The 23441-nt window shown below is 39.2% G+C and overlaps 1 protein-coding gene across 1 annotated transcript in view; it reads right to left on the bottom strand.

The window, feature by feature from the left end:
- Nucleotides 1-267: 267 nt before the first annotated feature.
- LOC149145896 (uncharacterized) overlaps nucleotides 268-23441 on the bottom strand; it is a 120707-nt gene continuing 97533 nt past the window's right edge. The window contains exon 6 of the mRNA XM_089446422.1: nucleotides 268-685. Coding sequence (XP_089302548.1) covers nucleotides 473-685 — 213 coding nt within the window. The 3' untranslated portion in view covers nucleotides 268-472. The remainder of the gene's footprint in view (nucleotides 686-23441) is intronic.

Below are 23441 nucleotides of genomic sequence, written 5' to 3'. Positions count from 1 at the left end.
ACCCATGTTTTGTACTCAGGGGTTAAACATATCAGATTTCTGAACATTCAATTTGGCTCCATATGCGTGAACTGTATAGGCAAAACTAACTTACAACTTTTCTTTAATTGCGTGTCATAAAAAAATTCTCAGACAAATCAATTTCACAAAAGTTTAAAAGGGCGAGTCCACAATGAAATCCCTATACAGGCCACCAATCAGAAATGCTGCTTGTGTGTCGAAATATACAGCAGAAATTCATGTTAGAAGCTTAGAAGAAGCAAATCATACATGAACGGTCTTTCTTGCATTCAAGAACAAGCAATCAAACTTTTTCACCCAGCTTCAGAATTACTGGCATCCATAATTATAAAAAATATTCGTCTGAATTGATCGAATTCCAAGATGAACCTATTATTCCAAAACAAACTTGCTTGAGAATTCAAAGTAATTAGTTTAAGACAAGAAATATTTTATGTTCTTACAAATACTTCTAAAAAAATAGCCTGTAAGGATTTTTGAATGCAGCCAATTCTTGTTCTGCAACCTCTCGTTCAGTATTGGCATCACAAAAAAGTTGTTCAATCAAAGGAACAGGAAGGGCCAAGGACAATATGCTACAATTTGTGAGGTCCTCCATCTCACCCAAGCTCTTTAAATCTTCCACTAGAAGTTTCAATGTACCGCCCAGATTTTTTATAGTAACCTACAGAAAAACCCAAGAAACTTTAGTGCTGTTCAATTGATGATAACAGAAACTCCAAATAATTCACCACACCACCTTCCCTTCACCCCTCTGGTAAAGCCCAATACTCAAAAGTCAAAACTATAACAAGAGAAAGATTAAACCTCCAAACCTTTCTTCCCGGAATGTTAAAACAAATAGACAGTAACACATCACCAACAATAGTAAAGCAGGAAGGGTTGAAATTTGAAAATCAAATATGCCTATTTGCCCAACACTGTCGTTATCTAAGGTAGGAAGGGTAGATGACACATCTTGAAGTAGAGTTCCATAATCCAATAACTCACTTTGTTGCAATCCAAGAATTGACCATAACAGACCTGATGGTCTTTAAAGGAGCCATCGAGATTTATAAGAAAAAGCTGAACCCCAGGTAATCCATAAAGGATGTAATATAATATAATGGCGTAAAATATTCTAAGTACAATTGAACAATGTGATCTATTTATAATATATAGCATGGAATAAATGGATCAAGATTAATAGTCATAACCGTTAGAGAAGGATGACAACAAATTAACCAATTATTAATTAACTAGGGTTTTTAATAATTGTGCTGAGAGGTGCATTTTACAGCCTAGTATGAGGACGATGTGTGATTCTGTCCATGCTCAATGTAGAGTTTGTTGAAGAATCTAGGGCAATTAGGTTAATAAGATTCTTCTCACGATGATAACTATTTGTGAGGTACTTTTTACTTTTTCTTATTAGCACAATCTTCTCTTGTTATTATTAGAGTGTGTTTTCTTACTTCATCAAATAGTTACCAAAACAAAAGAGACAAGAACACAAGATGTTGGCTTTCTGCCAGGGCCAAAACCTCTCACTCTTTGAGAGGAAACCCGCACAAATTCTTCTTATAGAGATTCCAATTGACGAATACCAAGACCATGACCCTTGACCTATTTGGCCACTCCAAGACCAAGACACCAATCCTCTTCTTCGTCATTGCTGAGATCATCATCACTACTACTGAAGTCATCACTGCTGCAACACCGAGGCCATCACTACTGCACCACCAAGATCATTACTATTGCACCTTCACCGAGATCTTCATCATAACAATGAGATCTCTATACTGAGATATGTATATATATATATATATGAGAGCTGCACCAAGATCTTCATCAAGATCATGACCTTGTAACTATGTCTCCATCAAGATCATTACTGTATCTATACCAAGACCGTGATTACATCTACGCCGATATTATGACTGTATCTAGAATGTATACTTGTAACTATGTCTCCATCAAGATCATGACTGTATCTATACCGAGACCATGATTACATCTATGTCGAGATTATGACTGCATCTAGAATGTATGCTAAGACAGAGTGTGTCACTGTGGGATTACCGAGATCCTCCTCATCACAAATATGCCGAGACTACAAGGAGACAGGTCCAAGCCCTTTTCTGTGGTATCTGAGGCTGCTTCTGTGATCATTGTATTGGTAGGCCGAGACTGTGAGGAGGTCGAGACTTCATCTCTGTGGTACCCATCCGAAAAACACAGAGATGCTTGTCTGAATTCTCTGCCTTCTGTGGTGACCCTAGCCGCATATAAATAGTGGTTTGCCTCTACACTTGAGCCGACATGTCACGCTGAACGAGTGTCTCCATAGGTGAGCCGACAAGACTTCTTTTGATATTGTTTTGGAGGCCGACTTCTTCAAGAGGGATTGTGCTTGTCTTTGGAGGGCTTCTAGACATTTCTATAGACTTGTATACATTAAACATAGGCTCAAGAAGAGCTCTTCATACATGACATTAATTCTAGACTCTAAATGACAAATCCTATTATTCTAAAATCACTTGCTCATGAAACCCATGAAGCAAGTTTACAATAATAATTTTTTTCTCTTTATTACATCATTTACATCAATCATAATTACATGTCATTATGAAGACCGAACCTAGATACACTTTCTTCAATAGAGTTGACCCGTGTCCCTTTAAAATTAAAATAAATAAATATTTAGTTATTAAAAGAACAAAAATATTTCTGATTTGATCCCTCTCGACGCATGATAGATCTGGAATTAGAATCTTTCAATCTAGATGGATCTAGGCTGGTTTATATCTATCTCATGGTTACTAAGTGATAAATATACATTTAACACCATGTACTTAGATATGTTAAATTATCTCAAACTAAAATATGCCATATATCAGATCAGTGTGACAGCACACATCCTCCCATTTTGTGGTCAGACAAACCATTTTCACAAGGGCTAGGAGACGTATTCAACTTCGCATGCGCATGGATCTGCCTTCCAGCCCAGGTCTTTAGGCATTGCATTCGTACCCTCACGTGATTGATGCAAACAACAATATTTCTACTCCCTCCTTCATATCTACCTTATATAATCCAAGGTAGTGTCTCTCTATTTCCTAGGGTTTATCCAATTGGGATACCCTTACCCCTTTTCCATCATTTCACTTGTGTCTCTTTATCTTTTAGCTCTCAATGGTAGCCTCAGCGCTCCCACATTATGTTTGTGACTGGTATTTTCTAGCCCCAATTCACCTAATCATTTGGTCCCCTGTGGACATTAATCAAACTATCTTTAGTCTCCTCTTGGGAAGATGGAGTGGTTGGCACAATGGGATGTTATCCCCTCCACCTGGTTTCAAGTCCCACGAGAGCACATCTTTGACCAATTGTGACGACAATCAAGAAGTAGGCTCCCCCATCCTCATGGAGTCTCGGCTCTTGCTAAGTCATAAATTCCTAGTATATTTGGCTTAAGGGCTGTTGGATATATTCTTGGTGTTATAGTGGCAGCCGCTAGGTTTGATCTTTGGTCTCGCTCATATTACTCCAACAAGTTACCAATTCACCCTAGCTAATCCGCCTTCTTTCTACTGATTTCGGTGGTGAAATATTCCACCCTGGTAGGCCTTTTTCCTGTTCTTATTTGTCTGGTTTAATCTTTCAAAGGACAACCATTCATCTGGTTTATCTGACAGGCACAAGGGCTAATCTTCTGTGGACGGATTCATGGAAAAAAACCTATTGGGAAACCCTACTGAATTTCCCTGAAGCAGATGTCAAGGGTTCTGGGGCAGAGCGAGTAGATTCTGTGCAGGGCCACAGGGTCTAATTCTGGAAAATTGCAGGGGTCATAACTGAAGTTGTCAAGGACAAATGCTCATCTGGTTTATCTGACAGGCACAAGAGCTAATCTTCTGTGGATGGATTAGTGAAAAAACCTACTGGGAAACCTTACCGAATTTCCCTGAAGCAGATGTCAAGGGTTCTGAGGCACAGCGAGTAGATTCTGCGCAGGGCCTAGTTCTGGAAAATTGCAGAGGTCATAACTGAGGTCATTTAAGGACAGCGGGAAGCTTGGGACCCCTTTGGTAGTGAGATGAATTCCCTGGAACAGCAAATACACCTCAGCCCATCCAAAATTTGGCCAGTCTATACCACAAGGGAAGACTTGAGTGGCAGGTTACAGTTATGGAGTCTGAAGCAGCATAACACACTCATCTGGCAGAAAACAATTGACAGCTCAGTGTGTAGGACATCAGATAGCCAGTTACGGCACTGCCAGTCCCTAGTAGGCAGAGATTAAGTTGATAAACAAATCAGTCTGTAAGCAGTCAAAAAGTAATTATAGGGTTGTTATTGTTACTGCTATAGAAGTGGATATTTTATATTTGGTAGACAGCTGCTGTTGGATACTCAGAACTGCTGGTATAGCAGCCCTAGGGGCGGATTGTTATATAAATATTGATATACTGTAGAGTTTACTATTGTCTACATCATTGAATACTCTACACTATCTCTGCTTAAAGTTGAAAGAATATTGTGGAAAAACTGGTAGTGTTTGTCTTTGAATTTCACAACCCCAAGGGCAAAAATTTCCTAGGGACATTACATACCTCAAGTAAATATTTTTGTTGGACTTTGGCTCACAAGAAGGTATTAACTACAGCGAATCTGGAAAAACATGGAATTCAGGGTCCCTATAGGTGCATGCTTTGCGTAGATAGCAGCAAACCAATTTCTCACCTATTCCTTGACTGTGAATTCACAAAGGTGTGGGTAGCTTCTCTCCAAAACTTGGCTCCACTTCTTTTGTGGCCTACTTCTCTTCTTCAGTTCTTTGACTCCTAGCATTGATCTTACTGAGGTTCGTTCAATGGTAAACCTCTGTTCAAAAGAATCTGGCAAGCTTTGCCCAAATTCACTTGTTGGAAGGTGTGGTTGGCCCGTAATAGAAATATCTTTCATGACATCAAAGCTCATCCATCGAAGATTGTTGAGTGGGTAAAATCTCTTTTGACAGAACATTTTCTCTCTCAGTACCCTATCTCTGCTCCCCAGGATCTAGACTAGGTTGAAGATATTTGGTTCTCCCAATACAATCTTCATCCCCGTGTTATTGGAGCTTCTTTTGTAACAAACAAAGTTCGTATATTGCAATAATCTTCAGAATACTTCAAAGACAAAGACATTCATTGTAGGACAAGTGATGATATATAAGAATATTTGAATACAAGTGAGATGATGATTACAAATGAGAGTGAAGGCCTGCTTATATACCCTACGCAGGTACCTTTTCATGTACGGTCATGTCCTTAGAAATATACGTCTTCATTATTAACTACTAGTTATTAATCATATTTTATGTTTATTATTGTTTACATTTTTATTATTTTTATATAAATTATATTCATAACATCTTTCCACAGCAACAATTGGCAACTTTGCTATTTGAAGGCTAAATTTCAAAATTGTCTCAAATCTCATGACACTTATGTTCTATAGTTTGATGGAGCACCTAGACGTAAGCCAAGGGTGTGGGAGTGGGAGGCTTGGGTGCTAATTCGCCTCAAACGATAGGTTGAAATTTCCTATTCATGGAACCTGGGCAGAGCTTCTGATAATCAGCTGAACTCGTATGCTTTTCTTCAAGGAGTCATCCTCACTGCTCATTACAACTCAGCAAATTGATCATAATGGGTGTTCCAAAAATACCATTAAGCATCATGGACTGTTCCTCACAACTCCTAAACTCCATTCAATTTATAAGTGAATCCAACATAGCTTGAGCTCCATCCTAGAGGTCCACTCATTCCATGTTCTTCGGCATAACAACTCCATAACTGATGTGCTCACTGCTAAGTTCTAACCACAAACAACCTATTCATGGAACCTGGGCAGAGCTTCTGATAATCAGCTGAACTCATATGCTTTTCTTCAAGGAGTCATCCTCACTGCTCATTACAACTCAGCAAATTGATCATAGTGGGTGATTCCAAAAATACCATTAAGCATCATGGACTGTCCCTCACAACTCCTAAACTCCATTCAATTTATAAGTGAATCCAACATAGCTTGAGCTCCATCCTAGAGGTCCACTCATTCCATGTTCTTTGGCATAACAACTCCATAACTGATGTGCTCACTGCTAACCACAAATGCCACCTGAGGGAAGCGATCAATCTCTGGGATAGTATATAGCTCAGCTCAAACTCTATCACCAGCAGTGGTCCACACAGTTGGCCACTGTAATGGAGATCTTGATTGACCACTGCCAGAACTCCAATGAGCAGAGGATGAAACTGGCAGCCTACGGAGTCAAATTGAAGAATTGCAGCAAGCAGGAGCACAGGGTACTCTGTCTTCCTCTCTCTCTCTGTTAATTCAGTTATTCCTACTGTTCCTAATCTCCCAGATTTAAATGAAGAGGCTCCAATTTTGGGGTAAGTAAGCTTACAGGATCTGGAAACTATCTCTCCTCCAATTTAGCACAGAATTGTAGTAAGATTTTGTTTCATATTGGGCATTTTCTACAGGGTACACACTACTAGATTTCCTCGCTCTGATGCAAGCTTCCTTTTTTAAAAACAATAAATACAAAATATTTTATTAATCAAAATATGTGTCTAAATATGCAACAATGTTACAATAATACAGAGCAAAAGAAGTAGTTACTACAACTTCATGTTGTTCTAATATCAAAACTATAAGACTATATGATAGCAAGAGTACATCAGAGCCAGGAAATCTGGTAGTGTATACCCCAATATAAAGTACCCAAAATGAAACAAAATTTGACTTTCATTATGCACTGAGTTTAGGGAGATGTTAGAAAAGCAGCAAGGCAAAAAAGATTTTCTTGTTCTTGATAATTACTTGTGATGTTTCTTATTATTACGATTCTTTATTACTTCTTTCTTTAGTTCATCAAGCAATTACCAAAAGCAGCAGCACATAAAACAATAGCCGCCAGATGTAGGCACATGCCAGGTCAAAACCCCCTCGAGGGGAAAACACAGTCAAGATAATTCTTCCTTTCAATAGTATTATTTGAGACTATTCACCCTAGACCAAGACCAAACCTTCCCTCCACACCAAGTCAACCTCCCAGAATTTCGACCTCTTCCGAGCAGCTTCGACTAGGCAGAAACTTACGGCAACTGACAACTTCCGGCAACAATGAAATTTGGAAGACTTCGATCTCCCAATCCAGGACACGAAACAGAGAGAGAGAGACACCAAAATTTCGGTTTCCCTTGTCTCCTTAGACTTCCCCAAACTCACATTCACTTTGGCTTCCCAGCAACAAACTTCACACATTTTCCCAACTACAAGAGAACTTCACACTTATGCCCAACTACAAGAGATTTTCGCACTTCTTCCCAGCTACAAGAGAATTCAAACTTGTGTGTGAGAATGATGCTCCAAATGAATTCGATGAGCTTCCTTTTATAGGCTTCATGTGGGGTCGAATAGGGTACTTAGGCCGACTTGATCTTCTTCTTAAGCCGACATGGTGTGGAGGTTACATAATTCATATTTGACTCAATACTTAACCTTTTTACATGATTCAAAATCCCAAGAAGGTCTCTTTAAATGTACAATAACTCTTTAGATTCAAAATAAATCCTAGAAGTCCTCAATGGGGATTTTGACCTAAAACATGGTGACCCAAGCATGAAACCCATGCTTTAATAAGTCACAATAATAATAATAAAAATTATTTTCTTTATTCTTTTGACAAGTACATTACATAATGACTCAAGTACATTAATGAAAATAGAACATAGTTACATTTTCCAACACTCCCTCTTAACTAGGGAGGTATTCATAATGTACAAATACAATGGAAGATCTCAAACTATATGAACCATGAAGAACTTTAGACACCGCAATGCCATGAAATAGATTCCTGACCAGGGCAATCTATAGAAACAGTCACTCAACAATTTAGGCACCGCAATGCCATGGACTAGATTCCTGACCAAGGCAATCTATCGAAGTGGGACTAAGATGGACTCAAGCTTTCATCCCTTTTAGGTACCCTCAGGCTTACTTGCTAACCATCAACCCAAAACTCCAGGTGTGTATCCAAAATAGAGCTCAATAACCAACACCATCTTTCCAGCTTCGGGTCTCAGACATCAACACAAAGTGTCAGCCAGATGCCTTCCCAAGCAATGCTTCACTCACAAAGCCTCAACACCCCTTTATCTAGTAGATCAAGAATCACCAATCTCTCCCAATCAAACTAATTGGTAACTAGCAAGCTTATCAAAAAAATTCGAGAGATTGACCTATACAAACACAACCCCAATCAATAATACACTTTCACATGTACATAATCAAATACAAACCTCTAGGGTCTTTCAGACAACTAGATGTTGCTTATCAAATTTTCGCAGTAGGACTTTCAACCAAATCTTTAAAAAATTCCTCAATCATACATTATTCCTTTCCTACTTCTCATGTAGCAACATATCCTCCAAAATTCATTCTTCATTTAACACCCAGTTATCCCCTCCCTCTCAACTAGGAAGCATCTCTTCATCCAGACTCACTTGTAATCTAAGGGAGATCTCTTCGTTTAGACTTCCTCTTAATTCAGGGAGATCAGCTACATCGGAGAATCTTTCACAACTTCCAACCATTTCATCAAAGTTATTATTATTCTTATCATGCTTGTTACATCGAGCATCTTCACCAAGTTGAAGATTGTGTACCTGCACAACTTAGATAGCAAGTACAACCAAATCTATAGAAGCATGAAATTAACCATATCAAAATAATGGAAGCATTTCAACTTTATAAATAGAAGATACCCATACTTAATTTACAAACAAGACACATACTCTTCATCAACTTGTTAGGGACTTTTGTCACACACCCTAGACTACTTTAGAATACTTCTCATTCCATCTAGGGTTTCAATGTTTTCTTCCAAAGGTATGACATGTTGATTTGGGGTAGCAACGGATGTGCTCTAGCCATGAAAATTGGTGGAAAGGCTAAAGCACATGAGATATGCAAGACCCAGAAATGGTTTGGACAAATTCTAACTGGTTTAGGAGATATTAAAATAATTAATATTTTTAATGGAGTTCCTAAGTCTAAACTTAGGAAAAATACATATTAATGTGTGTTAATATAAAACTGGGTTAGAAGGTTCCAAATGACATGGTCAATCCAAATCTAGTCTTAGTTGTTGATTAGAGATGTAATCTCGGCCGATGAAGAACCAACAAGAAAAGTATAAGAGGAGGCTTGAGGGTCAGTTGGAGAATACACCAGAGTGATCAGTCATTCGGTTTTCTAGAGCGGGGTCTGCTAAGAGAAATCGAATCAGTGATCAGTTGCAGCGAGGGGCAGTGAGTACGAGACAGAGAGGTAGAGATCGTGCCGAGAGACCAACGCAAAAGCAGAGAGAGGCAGAGATAGTGCCGAGGGACCAGCGCAAAAGCAGAGAGAGGCAGAGATAGTGCCGAGGGACCAGCGCAGAAGCAGAGAGAGGCAGACGTTGAGCCCAGTAGAGACAACGCAGAGGCCAAAAGGCCATGTGTCATCCATGCAGAGATTGAAAGAGTGACACAAAGGGCCGTAGAGGCTGCGCAGTGCCTCAAAGGGCTGACGCGAAGGGTTCCAGGCTGACGTTGAGGCCAGGTGGGCTGACGCTGAGCTTCAAAGGTTGCTAGAGAGGGTTTCGTGGGGCAGATTTTCTGAATATCTACTTTCGAATAGAGAGGTATTACCGTCAGATTATTTTCTCTGTCGGGTGAGCCGGTTTGGCACCCAATTGTACTCAAGGAAATACTGCATAATAAAATAACCCTCATAATTGTTGCAAAGGTTTTCCCAAGTTGGGTTTTTCCGGGGACGAGTTGTCCAAAAATAACGGTGTCACTTGTGTGCTAACTCACCTGACACGGGGATTCGGGATTTGTAAGATTCGGGGATTTGAGTATCGGATTCGGACACGTTGACCCCCCGGAACAGGACACGTAGGATTCGTTATATATTATTTTATTGTATATATATATATATATATATATATATTAAAAATTAGATATTTCTTACGCAAATTCTAATTAATGATACAAATTCATTGATTTCAAACATAGATCTTCATCTATAGGCTATAGCATGCATAGTACATACAAAATTCAAATACATGTTAGTGGTCACATAAATCATGATTCATAATTCATAATTTATAAATTCAAATACATGTCAGTGGTCACATAAATCATGATTCATAATTCATAATTTATTTTAATGCAACGTAACCATATCAAAATTTTGAAGGTGCAATGCCCTCCACCTTTGTGTTTCACCATCATCCAAAAGAGGGATATGTCAATACCAGAGTATTTATATGAAGAAAACTTTGTCAAAGGTATTTTAAACCACCGGTCTTCTTTTCCATATGCATCACTCTGGCACTTCCTCTGCAGTGTGCAAGATTGATGTTACCTCCAACACAAATCTTCAGGTAATGTTTGAAATCCACAACATCTTTGACTTCAATATTCAAGAGATTCTCCTCCATAATTAACAGATAAACTTTAAACTGAAAGAACAATAAAACTCTGCATTTCTGAGTGATTTTTTTGGAAAATTAAGCATTGCATTCTGAGTCATTTTCTTGGGATTCGAATCCCAGAATCGGGATTCGTTGTGCCCATACGGGATTCGTACGAATCCTGTACGGACACGTCGAATCCTGTTCTGGGATTCGAATTCCTGTCGAATCGTATCCGATTCGCAGGATTCGGATTCGACAGGGGTTTCCAACGAATCCGGTTACATAGCTTGTGTGTTTGCTATTTCTTTCAGATGTTGATCTGTAGATGGTTGAGACTGTATTGTGTTTATTTCGATATTTATATGTTTTAATAACTTGTTCATAATTAACAAGTAGGAGAAATAAACCAAAGAATACAAATAAAATTTCTAACGGGTAATACTTAGAAATTTCAACATGGTAATAGAGCGTGGTTGCAGATCACAGGAGCGCTGAAAGCACCAACAAAAGTAGAGCATTTGCAGCAGAGACAGTTGTTCCAAGTGACAGAAGTTGTTCCTTGCAGAAAGCAACAAAAAAAGGGTTGACGCAGAGGGACTACATCATCAGTCCGGGACAGAGAGAGGCCAACGCAGAGGCTGAGGAGGGCAGAAAAGGGCTCATGCAGAGACCAGGAGGGTTGACACAGTTGGCTAGGGGAGCATTTCAACCAGTGTCAGGATTTCACAAAGCCTAGAGGGTCAATCCTTCAGTTGTTCGGGCATAGGAGGCTGTGGGCAGATTGCGAGGAGTGAAGCTGGTAGGGTGTTGTTGCTATCGAGTCAAAGCAGCACCTAACGGGCAAAACCAAGGCAGAGGGAGTCACTACCGAGGCAAATTTCTTGCTGAGGAATCCAGATCAGTGTTGTAGGTGCACAGGAGATTGGAGAGGTGCGACTTGACGATTGGCAGGCGGATTTCCAGGAGGGAAATCGGGACTCAGAGGGAGTCTAGCAGAGAACTTCCAGACGGGAAGTAGTGACTCAAAGGGAGTCGAAGAGAGAACTGCCAAAGGGAAGTAGAGACTTGGAGGAGTCGAATGAAGGAGCAAAGAGATGGTCATGAATGGACTGAGGGATCAAGACAGGTTGGACGGGGCGCCCAACTTTGTGGTCTGGAAGGTCAGGATCTTGTCCATTCTAGATGGATATTGCATCAAGCCCTTCGCCTTCAGAACAGTGGCTATTCCAGGTCACCGAGCTAATAATGAGAAGTACGAGGAGGCAATGGCCAAGGCGAAATGCATCATCCTTGATGGGGTCAAGGATCATGTGGTCCAACATATTGCCGAGAAGGAGACGGAAAAGGAAATGTGGGACACCTTGAAGATGTTGTACCAACATACTTCCGTGCAGAGGAAGATGTTACTTGAGAATCAACTGAGGTCATACCAGATGCAAAAGGGGGAGCAGATATATCACTTCCTCGAGAGGTTGAAGGAGATCCGGGACCAATTGACTTCCATAGGGGCCACACCGGATCAGGGATTGATGGTGAGGACCGCACTAAACGCAGTCTCCGGGGAGTGGGAGACATTTGTCCAGAGCATACTAGGCAAGGCGAATCTTCCAGATTGGGAAGAATTGTGGGCGGCTCTTTGCCAATAAGAGATCAGAAGGTTAAGCAAGACAGGAAATAGCAGCAAAGGAGTCTGGATCAAGAAGGAAGAGGAAGAGGAAGAGGATGCAGCTCTCGCATCTGAGGGGAAGCAGGAGAAGAGGAAGAAAAAGGAACTCTCTAAGGTTAAGTGCTTCAACTATGAGGAACATGGTCATTATGCAAACCGGTGTCCGAGGAAGAAGAACAAGGGAGAGGCATTTGACTCCAAGGCAGCGCCAACGAGGCAGAAATGGAGGTAGAGGAGAATGATGATTGTGCCATGAGTGCTCATGTACCTCTAAAGAAGAGGTGGGGAGACATCGAGTTGTAGTCAGGAAGACTACATGTGATGAGGGGCAGGATCCTTGAGGTACCCAAACTCTTGGATTATACTTTGCTACAGGAGCCTAGAAGAGAGAGTAGGAGGACTAGCGAATGTCGGTAGAAACGGATGCGGATGAAGCGACAAAGAGTGCTATAGTGCAGTAGTCATGGGCAGCGCAAAGCTAGCAGGCTGCAGCAGTGCAAGAGGCACAAAGGAGGTTGCAACAGTGCAGGATGGCACAAAGAGGTTTGCAACAGTGCGAGAGGCAGGGAGTTGTTGCAGCAGCGCAGAGGCAGTAGAGGGAGCACTCGATAGCGGTAGAGAGAGTTTCAGCATTGGGAGTGTTTCTAGCCCGACAGGGATGTCAGTGGTTGGGTGGATCAGTTACTTACTTCTCAGTAACTAAGTTGCAGTGCAGTAGCAGTTAGCAGTAGCACAGTGCAGCATGATGAGAAGGGGTTGCAGTGTAGATGCAATGTTGGGAGAAAGGACCAACAACAACACAGATGCAGAGGGAGTTGTCGAACTGATGCAACAGTGGCAGGGCCATGGGCAACAGTACAGAATGCAGCAGTGCAAAGGATGTTGAGCGGGCAGGCCTAGCATCAACATAGGTACCGGTGTCGTATAATCAGGGTGATGCTCAGTATGGAGTATTACTAGAGCACAGTACTCGCTAAGAGGGAGTGTTGATTTGGAGTAGCATCGGATGTGCTCTAGCCATAAAAATTGGTGGAGAGGCTAAAGCACATGAGATCTCCAAGACCCAGAAATGGTTTGGGTAGATTCTAACCGGTTTAGGAGATATTAAAATAATTAATTTTTTTAATGGAGTTCCTAAGTTGAAACTTAGGAAAAATAAAATATTAATGGGTATTAATATAAAACTGGGTTAGAAGGTTCCAAATGACATGGATCAAGGCAAATCTAATCTTAGCCATTGATTAAAGATGTAATCTCGACCGTTGAAGGACCAACAGGAAAAGTATAAGAGGCAGCTTGAGGGTCAGTTGGAGAATACTCCAGAGTAATCAGTCATTCAATTTTCTAGAGCGGGGTTTGCTAAGAGAAATCGAATCAGTGATCAGTTGCAGCGAGGGGCAATGAGTACGAGACAGAGAAGCAGAGATAGTGCCGAGAGACCAACGCAGAAGCAGAGAGAGGCAGACGTTGAGCCAGAGGGAACGCACAGAGCCCAACAGAGACAACGCAAAGGCCAGAAGGGCCTGCGTCATCCACGCAGAGATTGCAGGAGTGACGCAGAGGGCCGTAGAGATTGCGCAGTGCCTCAGAGGGCTGACACAGAAGGTTCTGGGTCGATGTTGATGCCAGGTGGGCTGACGTTGAGCTTCAGAAGTTGCTGGAGAGGGTTTCGTGGGGCAGATTTTCTGAATATCTGCTTCCAAATAGAGAGGTATTACTGCCAGATTATTTTCTCTATCGGGTGAGTCGGTTTGGCACCTAGTTGTACTCAAGGAAAGAGTACATAATAAAATAACCCTCAGAATTGCTGCACCGGTTTTCCCAAGTTGGGCTTTTCTAGGGACGAGTTGTCCAAAAATATGGGTTTTTCCAAGGACGAGTTGTCCAAAAATAATGGTGTCACTTGTGTGTTTGCTATTTCTTTCAGTTGTTGATCTATAGATGGTTGAGACTATATTGTGTTTATTTCGATATGTATATGTTTAAATAACTTGTTCGTAATTAGCAAGTAGGAGAAATAAACCAGAGAATACAGATAAAATTTCTAACATGTAATACTTAGAAATTTCAACATGACATAGCTTCCTTCAACATATAGAAAACCCTAGAAACAATTCACACAAATATAGATCTACAAAGCATCTAACAACCTTTCAAAATACATATGTTATACTTCTAACTAGGGATTCATACAAATCCTAGATTTCATACAAAAGAATCAATCAAAGTCAATCACAGCTTAGTCATTAACCTGGCCAGCTTCCACTAGGGTTAGTTTCAACCCCTAGATTTTTAATCAACCATCAATCAGACACTAACATGACCAACTACCACTATTTCCGATCAATCATCAATCTCAACCAAAAATTCAAATTTCAACAATCTTTCACAAATCTCAAATTATCATATAGTCATCATATATCAGATATTCTACTTTGACTAAGGTTTAACTCCAAAACCTTAGAATTCCAATTTCATAATCTCAACAATCTTACACAAATCTCAAATCATCATATTTCAGAGATTTTACTTTGACTAAGGTTCAACTCCAAAACCCTAGAATTCTATTTTCACAATCTCAACAATCATTAAATACATAGATCTCAAATTGTTATATTACACACATTAGACAATGTCACTACTAGGATTTAACTGCAAAAACCTAGATTTTCATTTTCCAACAATCATTTAAATAGATTTCAGATTGTTATATCACACATACTAGACAGTTTAACTTCACTAGGGTTTAGCTATAAAACCCCAGATTTCCAAATATCATCATCCTAGAATCTCAGACAAGGACTTCCATTAAATCCTAAAACTTATGACCATCAATGACTAGGTCAACACACATATCTAGGAGATCATAATTATTCATAATCATATCATATGTCCAACAACATTAATACATCTGACCTAGACTAAACTAGGGTTTCAACCAAAAGGACATATCTATATATGCCTAGATTTCATCATGCAAATACATTTCATATCATGTGTTAGTCAAACCCAACTTCACAAATATCAATCAGAGTTAGACACAACCATCTTGATTACACTAGGGTGATGACAATATTGGTGATATATCGCTAAATATCAGAAACATTGCGATATTTTCGGCGAGCCGAAATATCATCGAGAAAATATCGTGATATTCGGCTCTCCAGAAATAAAGTTATCACCGATATCTCAGCAAAATATCGCCGGGTCGGCTGGGACGTGGCTAGAAAAGGGAAATTTGCCTTTTTTTCCTCATTTTGGTTTCTAAGCGTTGGAGAAGGAAGGGGAAGAGCTTTGTGATGGTTTGTCAAGAAGGGATGGAGGATCAAACAACCATTATCACCACCAACTAAGAATTTTTTGTCGATCAAAGATTGAAGAATAGTGAGACAAACTTCATTTCTTCCATTAACAAGTATGTTCTTAAAAACCCCTATGTTAATGATTTTTTCATAGATTTAGGGTTATGCTTGCTTGCCTCTTTGCCTACCAACATTTTGCTTCTTTTTTTTTTCCATTTGCTATGATTTTCATGCCCATGAGCCAATGCAAGGGTTTTCTCTATATTTGGACAGCAAGCTTCATTTTTTTTCAACTTTCTTATGCACCCTCTTATTGCCATTTTTCATTCACCTTGCAAATAATGTAGTATTTTTCTTTTATAAATGAGGTGGTTATTACTTATTATTTTTTGTGTTGGGGGTTTTAATGCCAAATTTTTGTTTTTTTGGTGCCCTAGGTTTGAATTAGTTTACTACAAATATGCCAAAAGCCTTGGACCCATTTTGGGAGTATGGGAGCTTGATGGTGGGACAACGGGCATATCTATCACGCAAATTGTGTGGGACCAAGATGTCAGGAGGGGTTACGCGATTGAAATCCCATCTAGCTAGACTCCCTGCACATGATGTAATGCCTTATACGGTTTCTAGTGCGAAGGTTATACAAAAAGCTCTTGAAGCAATTGATGAAAAAGATAGAAAGATAGTTGCTAGGGAGAGGGCACCGGTCTCAGATAGATAGCTGCTAGTTTTATTTGTTTTGCTACATATAAGTTTATAACTCATGATGATGAGATAATCTTATTTATGTGATATTATTTTGTATTGGTTCTCCACATTTGAGTCCTTGATTGGACAATTATCAGGGATTAACAGGATTTGGTATCGCCTTTGATGTATCATTTTTATTTTACATCCACTACATCATATATATCAATGCTTTCTTCATATTTATGTGTCAATGTGTTTATTTCAAGTTGTTCCTGCTTTATATGTTTAAAAATCTGAATTAAATGAATATATTATGCATTTTTTATGTTTGCCAATATTTGTCGTATTTTGCCGATATTTTCACCAATATTGCCGATAAGATGTTTTCAGGACACTCGCCGATATTTTGCCAATACCGATATTATCAACATTGACAATATAAGGGTCTTTCTCACACATTCCACCAAACCCTAATGAACTAGGGTTCCAGTGTAGAAACATAGAAAACCCAACATTGCCAAAAGTTCGAGATTTTAGACCTTATCATTCAACCCTAACAAGTTAGATTTTCTTGATCATACCAAAATTCCAAACATGACATCAAAACTTCAAACAACATTTCACAATATCCCTAATCTGCTTAGGGTTTCAGACATTCACAATAGCATACCCTTTGGTTAGGGTTTTCCAGAACCTGTCCAAGGTTCTACAAAATCAGTTAAGAGTAGGGTGGGTAGACTTACCAAGAGATGAGTCACCCAAAAAGCTCACTAAGATTCAATATAGCTTAGGCATAGGAATGTTAGCAATAGATCATCAAATGAATAATCCTTTCAATCACTGTATTTAGAGCATACCTTTGTTTCTTGACTAACCTTGTCTTGAGAGATCCTCCTTCTTGCAGATGTTTTCCCTAATCAAGACAATAGAGGGAGAAAGGTGATTAGTATTTAATATAATCAAAACTAAATGAGTACATGAACCCAAAACTAAAGAGACATGAGATAATTATCTTTGGGAGTTGTTGGGGGCTCCCTCCAAAGCTTGCAGGATACCTACAAACTTATTAAAACAATACAAAAATGTCTTTTCCAAAATATGATAAAAACCTATAAATTCTAAAACATATAAAAAAAGATATGTAAAGCTACAAGCAAAGGACTTAAAAGTTAATAGTGTAAGACCCTAATGTCGGGTTCTTTGGGCTTGAATATCTTTGAGTCTCCTTCTATAGCAAGGTTGGCTTGGTCCCTTCCTCTCTTCTTATTCTTTGGATTGTCAAGACAATCACTTTTGAAGTGACCTTTCTTATGACATTAATAGCACTCTATTTTGGACATGTCAACTTTCTTCCTTGGACCCTTCGATATCTTTCCTTTATGATGAGCAACGTAAGCATTTGATACTCCTTCAGGATTTGTAACCACAAAGATCATTCGATCTTCTTGACTATAGGCGGTCCACAATTCTTCAAAGGTGGGAGCTACCTTCCAGCTGTTGAGACCTGCAGCAAATGCACCCCAAGAGAGTGGCAATCCTAATAGAGCAGTGATCACAAGTTCTTTGTCCAGAACAATCTCATCAATGGCCAAAAGATCATCCCTAAGTCTAGCTATCTTCACAAAGAAGGTTGCCACAGTATCTTCTTTAGCCATCTTCATAGTCCTCAACTCATTCTTCAAACTTGCTACTTGTGCAATGTTCTTAATAGTAAATAGCTTCGACAAGGTTTCATACATTTCCTGAGCATGATCAATGTTAGCTATGAAAGGGAAAAGACTGTCTTTTTCTACCATCAGAGTCATGGCCACCAACTCTAATTCCCTGTATTTTGCTTTGTCGGCATCACTGGCTTCTTCTGTAGGCTTCTTTACATTTCCTCTTACCAAGTCCAACACCTTGTTCTTTTCAAGGATTAGGTCAATCCTCTTCTTCCAAGACTTGAAGTTAGAGGCTCCTTCAAGTTTGTTCTCACCCTTGATTGAGTTAGACATCTTCTTTGAATATAATAGACCCCTTCCCTGAGATAGTCCCTATGAGTGGATCAAGTGTTTGAGACTGCCTTTTTCTTCCTTCTTCACCAAAGCTCTATTACCATGTTAGAAAATTAGAAAGGCAGTAAAGATTTTCTTGTTCTTGATAATTACTTGTGATGTTTCTTATTATTACAATTCTTTATATCCTCTTTCTTTAGTTCATCAAGAAATTATTAAAAGCAGTAGCACATAAAACAATAGACACCAGATGTAGGCACATGCCAGGGCAAAACCACCCTCGAGGGGAAAACCCAGTCAAGATAATTCTTCCTTTCAATAGTATTCTTTGAGACTCTACACCCTAGACCAAGACCAAACCTTCCCTCCACACCAAGACCAAACATAGTTTTGTAGCTTCTTCAAATTTTTCATCAAGTGTCCATGGACTCACAGTCCATCATGCCACAACCTTAGCAAGGATTTTACCAAGCTCGTGCCACACTTTCAATCTTACAATTCTTCAAGCAGCTCCTTCTTACACTGAAGAGGTCCTCAACCCTTGTTAGAGACATAGCAGAAAAGTCACAGGCTCATCATTTGCAAATTTGAATCAGCACCACTCTAATCATCTTCATATTGAAAGTCACAACTGACTTCTTTACATCATGGATCAAAACATGCTTCAATCAGGCTAATCTTGTTTGCTCCCTCTGAGTATAGAGTTCATCCAATCACGAGTCTTCTTATCACATTGTTCTTCCACCCATTTCCAACAATTGCCGCACCTTGGCAGTGTTCATTATGTACCTGCTATCCTCACTAGGAGGCCATGGAAGAACAAATACAACCAAGCAAGTTATACAAAGACAAGAGACTCATAATGAAACAACAAACAAAAAAGTACTTATCTCTTGAGAAAGTATTAACCCCCTCTTGTTCTTAGCCTTCTTGGATGTAGTCAACCTCGTCCACATCATCAAGGAGTTGACCTCGTTCACATCATCATCAAGGAGTCCATATCATTATTAGGGAGTTGACTTCATCGACATCATCATTAAGGGGTCCACATCATCAGTAACGATTTTAAAATAAAAGAAAATACAAGATACTTATCTGTTGAGAACACATTAGGTCCCTCTTATCTTTAGCCTTCTTGCATCAAACTTGCAAATCAACATCATCATCAAGATGGCAATCTTCTAGGAGTTAGGGTTTCTTCTTCTTTTAAGCGGAAGCATCAATCCATGAGCCCTAGGCTTTCATCTCCAACCTATTTTGTCTTGATACGATTTACAATCTGATTAGCTAGGGTTTGACTCAAAACCCTAATTTTAATTTTAATCTAGGGGTTCACTCATCCTTGCATTCTTTTCCAACTTCATCATTCTTGCTATCAGTCCTAAGGTTTTGTCCACAAACTCTAGGGCTTTCTTGTATAAATCCTAACTAGGGTTTACAAATCAAAGTTCAAAACTCTAGAGTCTAGTCAAGACTTCCATTTTATCGAACCCTAGATTATTCAGATACCATAGAATCTTTAAATTTTCAAGATTTTACTAGAGTTTTAAAAAGTATAGATATTCAATACTCATTGTTGCATTATCTTCAAATCTGGACACCCTTCAATAAAATCATCAACAATGTTTGCAATATATCATTAAGGTATTAACCTTAGGTTCAACATTTATACAAGTCCTTTAAATCAAAATGCCTTCTGTCAGATTATGACTTTGATTTGATATTCAGATCTGGTCTTACTCAGTCTTTCTTAAGGATCACGGGCCCTTTCCACAACTTGGACTTTGAACATGTGCATGTCTTCTTTACTCTTCATGCAATTTGAAATTAACCATAGAAGTGCAACAGATTAATTTTCTCGGACTTTCCCTTTTCAAACAGATCAGTTAGGTCGACTGTTTTGCAATGAATGTCGTCCTTCTTTTGAATATTTGCACAGTTTTTTCTTCTTTCTGAAAGACTCCATCTCTTTTGACATATCCTTTGAACAAAGGCTTCTCACAAGACTATAGATTAGATCAAAGGTGCAAAAGACTTGATCATCATCTCATGCTTCGGTTCTGATTTCTTACATAGAGACATAAAGTTCTGACTTCAAGGAGCATTTGGTTTATCCTTCAACATTGCCAATTTCAAATATTGAACTCTCTTCAATCTAGGAGGACAAGTACAAGCATTTCCCTTGAGTTGACTTCAGACTATATATATATATATATATATTTCAGAACTTTACAACTCATATTGTACAATGCATCTCACAGTTCATAGGTTGTTCTTTTGAAATCAAGAGTTTAGTTCCTTTTTACAAGTCATCCTAAACCTTGCCATGAATCTTTTTGAATCTTTTTGGAAAATGACGCTTCCGCGTCCCCGCTTCCAAAAAACATCCCTGTTTCGTCCCTGCTTCATGCAACATTGTGCCTGACCCATTCCATAATACATGTATGAATAAAATAATCTATAACTCAACTTTCGGTTGACCAAATTGGGTGATCTTAAGGTCAATTTTGGTCCTCTCGAAAAGAGGAATCTAATGCAATCATCATCTCGGTCATTTGAGTTGTCCAAGGTGAAATTTGACCGCAATTGCAAAAATTAACAGATGATTCACCATGTGTCTAACAAGCTTTCTTGAAGAAAATATATAGTGTTTGCAAGTTCCCTAGTCCTTGGGCTCCAAGTTCACAAATTGTGGACATAGGTTGACCTTGTTTGGACTACGAATATTTATATGGTTTATTTAATTTCGCTAAGGTTGTAGCTTGCATCTATTCTTAGAAATACATTTATCCATTTATCAAAAAATTTCATAAAAAATTATCTCTCAAAATTTATTTCAAAAGCCTTGTATACTTGTAAATTTGTAAATTATTTTTTCTAATTGGGGTTTTGGGGTTTTGAGAATTTTTGTATATATTGGGGTTTTGGGCATTTGTGAATTTATTTTTGCAGGTGTGATCAAGCAAGAAGAGCTAGAATAGAGCTAGATCTAGGCCCTCGAGGGTAAGATCTAGTCTCCAATTATTTTGCAAGGCCAACCATTGAAAGATTTGTAGTAAAATTCATATCTGAAGCAAATTATTTTTTTCAGAGTTGAGGTTTCAATTTTCAGGCCTCCCGGGTCCGGATCCAACCTCTCCTAGGCTAGCATCTCCCTTTTGGGCCCCTGCGTCAGCCTTTCAGGCCTTTCTAGGCCTTGTCGTAGGCCCTAGGGACCTCAACCTGCTTTCCTACCCCCTGTCGTGGTGTTTTAGGCCTTTTCAGGCCTGGCTGTGGGCCTTTAAAGCCTCAGCCTCCCTTCCTAGGTCTGTCACAAGCCTTCCCTTCCCTCTCGGCCTCCTTTGTTGCCCTTCATCCCTTCCGCTCGACCTTCCTCCTCAACCGCAACCTCTCCTTCTCCCTCCTCGGCCTCTGTCCTCCTCCCTATCCCCTCGGCCTTCCTCCTCCTTGTCGCAGCCCCTTTTGGGCCCTCCCTTATCCTCAACCCTCTCTTCCCTTAGGCTGGAGCCCTCTTGGCCTTTACTCCCTTGGCCGCATCCTCTAAGAGGCTTGGCGTGGCCTCCAAGGCCTTCTTTTTCCCTAGCATAGGCCTGGTTAGGCCTTCCTCCCTATCCGCAAGCCTATTGAGGCTTTCTCCCTTCTCTTTTGACCCTTTTCCTAGCCTTTCTTGGCCTTAGTTTGCCTCCCCTTCACCCTTGGTTAGCCTCTGAATTTTTCCTAGACTGATAATTGGAGTGTTTTGCAAAGATACTTGGCATAATTTTTAGTGTTTGCAGGGGTTCTAGCCATTGGGAAAAGTTGGGCAAGTTGGACTAGCAAGCTTCAAGGCCTAAGGCCTAAGGGTTTGATCTTCTAACCCTTCTTACCTCACTGTTTTGCTTCAACAAGTAAACTAATTCATAAGAGTGGTAAAATCTCATTTAATTTAGCCTAAAATCAACTCACAGATTGCTTGACACATTAAGGAGTTAATTGCATGAGTTGGGCATATTCTTCATTTGGCATAGATTCACAAGTATTGGTGATTGTTATCTCTGCATAACAAGTCTGATATAACAGTGGAAAATTGCATCTTAGCAAGGCTAATACATCTAAATTATTGAGTTGGCAAAGTTGATTTGATAGTTGGGTTTCTCTTTCTTACATTGGGCAAGCATATGCACCTTGAATTTGGCATCTAAAGTAATTTTACTTACTGCTGCCATAAATTACTTACTGTTGTCATAACATTCAATTATTGCTTTTGTTCTTCATTGTGAAAAGTATCGCTTACATTAAGTTGCAATTTGATGAATTGATAAAGTATTTCAAGTACAGTTTATGACATTGGTAGAGTTGAATGAGAACACTAACATTTGCTTGTCTCTTGTAAGCTTGTTCATAGCCTCTAAAGATCATTTAATTTTTTGCACTAAACTCACTCCCTAAAAGCACTTGACTTTATTCTCAAGTTACATTGTGTTTCATTGCCTATAATCTAATTGGAATTGGAGTAACTTATCCTAAGTATGTACCATTGAGTAATTTGTGATCTTGAACATTTGAGAATTTGTTAACTTGGCACTAAAATCACTCAAAACATCTATTTTCTAATCTCATTGATAAGCTAAGTCACTTTGGCATAAGATCTAATTCACATTGTGGTTGAAGCATGGATTGAATAAGTGCTCTAAGTTTGTGGTCTTAAGAAGCTTTGGTAATCTTATTGTCTATCTTAACAAATTGGCATCTTATTGGCGTTGTCCAAGAACATAATCATTGTTGATTGAATATCTTGAGTAATTGGCATCTTGTGGATTTGACATTGGCATTAAGTTAATTGGCACTTTCTTGGTTGTCAGATTGAATTTTTTTTATTTTCAAGTACTCTTGTCATAAAGTAATATCATAACTTAAGTACTTGAACCTCAAGCAATCTTAACTAAGAATCTCACCCATTTCACTACATAAGCATTCTAGGCTTAACTTGCACTAATAACTTACATCCAAAGCATAAGCTTGGTTGATAGACTCCTAGGACAACCCTTTCTGTTAAAATTGGCAACTAGGGCCAAACTCCATGTGGATCATCTTATTTATGGTCGTTGATATTTTTATTGGATCCCTCTTGTCGAGAGATGTAGGATTGATCTAAAGATCATCCAATTCCGATAAGTATTTATGGAGATATGAATTTATTTTGATTATGGAATTATTATCAAGCCGACCAGCAACTTTCGTAGGCCCAGAAGCCCAATAGACGTGTCTATTCATCATCTACGTTTTTA

Source organism: Pinus tabuliformis, chromosome X, assembly GCF_031772625.1.
Source record: "Pinus tabuliformis cultivar Carrire ecotype Pingquan chromosome X, CPIR1, whole genome shotgun sequence".
Classification (NCBI taxonomy): domain Eukaryota; kingdom Viridiplantae; phylum Streptophyta; class Pinopsida; order Pinales; family Pinaceae; genus Pinus; species Pinus tabuliformis.
The sequence above is the reverse complement of the archived record's forward strand: the minus strand, read 5'-3'. Positions and strand labels throughout refer to the sequence as shown.